Raw genomic sequence first — 7,244 nt, 5'->3', positions numbered from 1 at the left:
TGTGGGAGTGGGGCTTCTCATCTTGGGCCACCAGCTTTGGGAGTGGGGCGTCTCATCTTGGGCCACTAGCTGTGGGAGCGGGGCGTCTCATCTTGGGCCACCAGCAGTAGGAGTGGGGCTTTTCATCTTTGGCCACCAGCTGTAGGAGTGGGGCTTCTCATCTTGGGCCACCAGCTTTGGGAGTGGGGCGTCTCATCTTGGGCCACCAGCTGTGGGAGCAGGGCGTCTCATCTTGGGCCATCAGCTGTGGGAGCGGGGCGTCTCATCTTGGTCCACCAGCTGTGGGAGTGGGGCGTCTCCTCTTGGGCCACCAGCTGTTGGAGTTGGGCGGTTCATCTTGGGCCACCAGCTGTGGGAGCGCGGTGTCTCATCTTGGGCCACCAGCTGTGGGAGTGGAGTGTCTCATCTTGGGCCATCAGCTGTGGGAGTGAGGCGTCTAATTTTGGGCCACCAGCTGTGGGAGTGGGGCGTTTCATCTTGGGCCACCAGCTGTGGGATTGGGGCGTTTCATCTTGGGACACCAGCTGTGGGAGTGGGGCGTCTCATCTTGGAGTAATCTTTCTAACAATGGGTCCTCTAACATTAGGATGGTGTTCCACACCCGGATGTCTTGGTGCTGCAGTCTGATGGCTGTATGTTCAGTAGTTCATGGAGTTCCTGGACTGTCTGATCATATGGTGGACGGTGTTTTGCTGCTCTCCTTAGTGCCTTATACCGCACTGCTCTTAGCTGTTGCATGTTAGTTTTCTTTAAGGTGTTTAGTGGTACTGAGGAATATTCTAGATTCTTTAATTGGATAGGGTTATGTTGTCCGGAGGGGAGGGGGTGCCTGAGGGAGGGACGGGGAGGGGTACCTGAGGAAGGGACAGGGCGGGGTGCCTGTGGGAGAGACGAAGGGTGGGGGGGTGATGGGGAAGCCTGGGGACGTGGGGGGAGGGGGAACTCGTTTCCTCCGGACAAGGTGAGGGAGAAGAGGCAGCTCCCACAGTCACTCGCTCACCGGCTGCCAGCCAGCCTGGACGTCTCGTTGCCTGTTGCCATGGCGTCCTACCACTGTCCCCGCCTCCTCTGTGTCCTCGCTCTCACCGCTGCTCTCACTCACGGGTCAGTAAACTCTCCTTCAAACACCCTTAACGTTACTAGTTTACATTATTCACCTTATTTGATTTTGAAGAAACATTTGGAAAATTTGTGTAATTATGACAAATAGGAGGAGCTCCTATATTGTTCTCCCCATGTACCTGTCCTGTCAGTGACAGTGGTAGGCGGAGCTCCTATATTGTTTCCCCCATGATAGTGGAACATAGTTCAGGAACTGAACTCCAATATCCATTTAACTAAGAACTGTTGTCAGCAGGCCTAGTGTGGCCGTTCCTTTAGCGTAGTGGTTTTCGTCCTCGACTCAGTATCAGGGAATCTGTGGTTCGATCCCCAGACGGATCAGAAATGGTTGGGCACCTGTTCATGTAGTATTAAATAGGTATTTAGGAGTTAAGTAACTGTTGTGGGCAGTCTGTAACGAGTCGAACCTTCCTGTCCAGGGCGCTACCACTGAGCCACTTGTTCTTAGTCAGTATTAATCCACTTTGTTTCCAAGTTCAATTTTTCCTCAAGTATAAATTGTTACTTGATATATGTATGTATACATTATATGTATATATATCGTCATACGATATATATCTGTAGTTATATGTTTAAGTTTTGTCGGTAACTATTTGTAGTTCCAGCGAGTCAACTATTTATAAAGGTGCAATGTGACCATAGACAAAATAATATAGTGTTGGAGAAAACTTGTGAGTTACATCAGTTGCGGGACGCATGTAAAACATTGTCATTCATAAACAAGATGTTTCGCGGCTGAACTAACGAGCAATTGGCCATTGTTTGTGGGTGGACGGCTCCTGGGGGTCCGTGCCGGTAAACAATGGCCCACGTGTGTCTTCACCCAGCTGGTACACCAGTCTGGAGATGAACACCTTCCCGCACCACCACCCACCAACCTCCAACTCTTTTCCAGCACCGACTCATCACATGGTTCATCACAAGACTCATCACATGATTCATCACAAGACTCATCACGTGATTCATCACGGGAATCATCACGTGATTTATCACTGGACTCATCACGTGATTCATCACGGGATTTATCACAGGATTCATCACAAGGCTCATCACGTGATTCATCATGAGACTCATCATGGGATTCATCCCAAGACTCATCACGTGATTTATCACGGGACACATCACATGATTCATCACAAGACTCATCACGTGATTTATCACGGGATTCATCACAAGACTCATCACATGATTCATCACAAGACTCATCACGAGATTCATCACAAGACTCATCACGTAATTTATCACGGGACTCATCACGTGATTCATCACGGGATTCATCACAAGGATCTTCACATGATTTATCACGTGACTCATCACGTGATTCATCATAAGACTCATCACGGGATTCACCCCGGGACTCATCACATGATTCATCACGAGAATCATCACGTGATTTATCACGGGACTCATCACGTGATTCATCACGGGACTCATCATGTGATTCATCACTAGACTCATCGCGTGTTTCTATACAAGACTCATCACGTGATTCATCACAGTACTCATCGACTGATTTATCATGAGAATCTTCACGTGATTCAGCACGGTATTCATCATGTGATTCATCACGGGATTCATCACATGATTCATCATAAGTCTCATAATGTGATTCATCACGAGACTCATCACATGATTCATCATAAGACTCATAATGTGATTCATCACGAGACTCATCACGTGACTCATCACATGAATCATCACGGGATTCAACACAAGACTCATCACGTGATTCATCATGAGACGCATCACGGGATTCATCACAGGAATCATCACATGATTTATCACAGGACTCATCACGTGAATTATCACAAGACTCATCACGTGATTTATCACGGGACTCATCACAAGACTTATCACTGGACTCGTCACGTGATTCATGACGGGACTCATCACGTGATTCATCATGGGACTCATCACGTGATTCATCACGGGATTCATTACGTTATCTGTTCGAATCCCACGTGTGTAAATGCTTCGCTCACGAAATATACTATTAATTGGGCACTGAATCTAAACAATTAAACTAACCAAACTTAGTCTAGGCCTAACTATACACAATTATATTTAAAGTTAAAAATTATCTTTATAAGTTAAATATATATATATATATATATATATATATATATATATATATATATATATATATATTTATATATATATATATATATATATATATATATATATATATATATATATATATATATATATATATATATATATATATATATATTCATATATTAGTATATTTTGGTAGCAGTCTTTCCTGTAGACATATATTATTAAATATGACCGAAAAAGTAAGATTAATAATTCTAACACGAATTTTCTCAATCTTTCGTACATTATGCTTCACTGTTGGAGGTAAATCAAAAATCACTTCTCCAAAATTCATTTTTATTTCTAGTCTGACGTGACACGGGCGCGTTTCGTAAAACTTATTACATTTTCAAAGACTTCACAAATACACAACTGATTAGAACTTGCGTTTCCCTGATTTTATATCTACATTTGAGTGAGGTGGGAAGGGTGATGTGGCATTACATTTGAGTGAGGTGGGAAGGATGATGTGGCATTAACACAAGACAGAACACTAGAGGATATTAATAGGGTATTAAAAGTATCAACACAAGACAGAACAGAAACAATGGGTATTGAATAGAAGTGTTTGTAGAAAGCCTATTGGTCCATATTTCTTGATGCTTCTATATTGGAGCGGAGTCTTGAGGTGGGTAGAATATAGTTGTGCAATAATTGGCTGTTGATTGCTGGTGTTGACTTCTTGATGTGTAGTGCCTCGCAAACGTCAAGCCGCCTGCTATCGCTGTATCTATCGATGATTTCTGTGTTGTTTACTAGGATTTCTCTGGCGATGGTTTGGTTATGGGAAGAGATTATATGTTCCTTAATGAAGCCCTGTTGTTTATGCATCGTTAAACGCCTAGAAAGAGATGTTGTTGTCTTGCCTATATACTGGGTTTTTTGGAGCTTACAGTCCCCAAGTGGGCATTTGAAGGCATAGACGACGTTAGTCTCTTTTAAAGCGTTCTGTTTCGTGTCTGGAGAGTTTCTCATGAGTAGGCTGGCCGTTTTTCTGGTTTTATAGTAAATCGTCAGTTGTATCCTCTGATTTTTGTCTGTAGGGATAACGTTTCTATTAACAATATCTTTCAGGACCCTTTCCTCTGTTTTATGAGCTGTGGAAAAGAAGTTCCTGTAAAATAGTCTAATAGGGGGGTATAGGTGTTGTGTTAGTTGTCTCTTCGGAGGTTGCATGGCTTTTCACTTTCCTTCTTATGATGTCTTCGATGAAACCATTGGAGAAGCCGTTATTGACTAGAACCTGCCTTACCCTACAGAGTTCTTCGTCGACTTGCTTCCATTCTGAGCTGTGGCTGAGAGCACGGTCGACGTATGCGTTAACAACACTCCTCTTGTACCTGTCAGGGCAGTCGCTGTTGGCATTTAGGCACATTCCTATGTTTGTTTCCTTTGTGTAGACTGCAGTGTGGAAACCTCCGCCCTTTTCCATGACTGTTACGTCTAGAAAAGGCAGCTTCCCATCCTTTTCCGTCTCGTAAGTGAAACGCAGCACGGAACTCTGCTCAAATGCCTCCTTCAGCTCCTGCAGATGTCTGACATCAGGTACCTGTGTAAAAATGTCGTCAACATACCTGCAGCATATGGCCGGTTTCAAGTTCATGTCGACTAAGACTTTTTGCTCGATGGTACCCATGTAGAAGTTTGCAAACAGGACACCTAGGGGAGAACCCATGGCGACCCCATCTACTTGCTTATACATGTGCCCATCCGGGCTCAAGAAGGGTGCCTCTTTAGTACAAGCTTGGAGTAGTTTCCTCAGAATACTTTCTGGCATGTCAAGAGGAGTACAGGCTGGATCACGATACACTCTGTCGGCTATCATTCCGATTGTCTCGTCCACAGGTACGTTGGTAAACAGCGATTCTACGTCCAACGAGGCTCTTATCCCTGTGGCCCGTGCGCCCCGCAGTAAGTCCACAAATTCCTTTGGAGACTTCAGGCTGAAGGCGCAAGGAACATAAGGAGTCAGCAGGCCGTTGAGTCGCTTCGCCAATCTGTACGTGGGTGTGGGTATCTGGCTAATGATTGGCCGAAGTGGGTTTCCAGGCTTGTGCGTCTTGACATTTCCATACGCATATCCAGGTTTATATTCCCCAATGATCTTTGGCAGGTGGAGTCCGGATTTCTTGGCGTTCACAGTTTCGATCAGTTTGTTGACCTTTGCTTTTAATTCGGCTGTAGTGTCCTTCGTTACCCTTTGGAACTTAGTTTGGTCAGAGAGTATGATGTTCATTTTCGCCAGATATTCGTCTTTTTTAAGAATGACATATATTGGCGACTTGTCACCGGCTTCTCCAATGGTTTCATCGAAGACATCATAAGAAGGAAAGTGAAAAGCCATGCAACCTCCGAAGAGACAACTAACACAACACCTATACCCCCTATTAGACTATTTTACAGGAACTTCTTTTCCACAGCTCATAAAACAGAGGAAAGGGTCATGAAAGATATTGTTAATAGAAACGTTATCCCTACAGACAAAAATCAGAGGATACAACTGACGATTTACTATAAAACCAGAAAAACGGCCAGCCTACTCATGAGAAACTCTCCAGACACGAAACAGAACGCTTTAAAAGAGACTAACGTCGTCTATGCCTTCAAATGCCCACTTGGGGACTGTAAGCTCCAAAAAACCGAGTATATAGGCAAGACAACAACATCTCTTTCTAGGCGTTTAACGATGCATAAACAACAGGGCTCCATTAAGGAACATATAATCTCTTCCCATAACCAAACCATCGCCAGAGAAATCCTAGTAAACAACACAGAAATCATCGATAGATATAGCGATAGCAGGCGGCTTGACGTTTGCGAGGCACTACACATCAAGAAGTCAACACCAGCAATCAACAGCCAATTATTGCACAACTATATTCTACCCACCTCAAGACTCCGCTCCAATATAGAAGCATCAAGAAATATGGACCAATAGGCTTTCTACAAACACTTCTATTCAATACCCATTGTTTCTGTTCTGTCTTGTGTTGATACTTTTAATACCCTATTAATATCCTCTAGTGTTCTGTCTTGTGTTAATGCCACATCATCCTTCCCACCTCACTCAAATGTAATGCCACATCACCCTTCCCACCTCACTCAAATGTAGATATAAAATCAGGGAAACGCAAGTTCTAATCAGTTGTGTATTTGTGAAGTCTTTGAAAATGTAATAAGTTTTACGAAACGCGCCCGTGTCGCGTCAGACTAGAAATAAAAATGAATTTTGGAGAAGTGATTTTTGATTTACCTCCAACAGTGAAGCATAATGTACGAAAGATTGAGAAAATTCGTGTTAGAATTATTAATCTTACTTTTTCGGTCATATTTAATAATATATTCATATATATATATATATATATATATATATATATATATATATATATATATATATATATATATATATATATATATATATATATATATATATATATATATATATTTATATAACAACAATTGGTATTGAACACCTCTGTACCTCCTCTGTAATGAGGAAGTACCTCCTGGAGTTTGTAACATCTGTAGATTTGACTAAATGTAAACTCTGTCAGCAGAATTATTTGCTAACTTTGCGTCATTAAATAATGGAATGTGAAAAAAATCGCGGAATTCAGATATAACACCATCAATGGTGTCCAAGAAATGTTTAAGTACTTCATTCATAATGATGTGCTGCCAGAAATCCTAGCGAAGTCTCCAAAGATTGCTTACTGTAGGTGCAGCCTGCACATGACTGTAGAGCTGCCGTCCAGTTGGGTGGGTGTAGAGCACTTGACTGTAAAGCTGCCGCCCAGTTGGGTGGGTGTGGAGCACATGACTGTAAAGCTGCCGCCCAGTTGGGTGGGTGTGGAGCACATGACTATAAAGCTGCCGCCCAGTTGGGTGGGTGTGGAGCACATGACTGTAAAGCTGCCGCTCAGTTGGGTGGGTGTGGAGCACGTGACTGTAAAGCTGCCGCCCAGTTGGGTGGGTGTGTAGCACATGACTGTAAAGCTGCCGCCCAGTTGGGTGGGTGTGGAGCA

The 7,244-nt window shown here is 43.3% G+C and overlaps 1 protein-coding gene across 1 annotated transcript in view; it reads left to right on the top strand.

The window, feature by feature from the left end:
- Positions 1-982: 982 nt before the first annotated feature.
- Positions 983-7,244, top strand: part of LOC138349723 (murinoglobulin-2-like) — a 241,512-nt gene continuing 235,250 nt past the window's right edge. The window contains exon 1 of the mRNA XM_069314539.1: positions 983-1,104. Within this exon, the coding sequence (XP_069170640.1) occupies positions 1,040-1,104 (65 nt within the window). The 5' untranslated portion in view covers positions 983-1,039. The remainder of the gene's footprint in view (positions 1,105-7,244) is intronic.

The sequence above is a fragment of the Procambarus clarkii genome, chromosome 79 (assembly GCF_040958095.1).
Source record: "Procambarus clarkii isolate CNS0578487 chromosome 79, FALCON_Pclarkii_2.0, whole genome shotgun sequence".
Classification (NCBI taxonomy): domain Eukaryota; kingdom Metazoa; phylum Arthropoda; class Malacostraca; order Decapoda; family Cambaridae; genus Procambarus; species Procambarus clarkii.
This window is presented reverse-complemented; position numbering and strand designations above follow the sequence as displayed.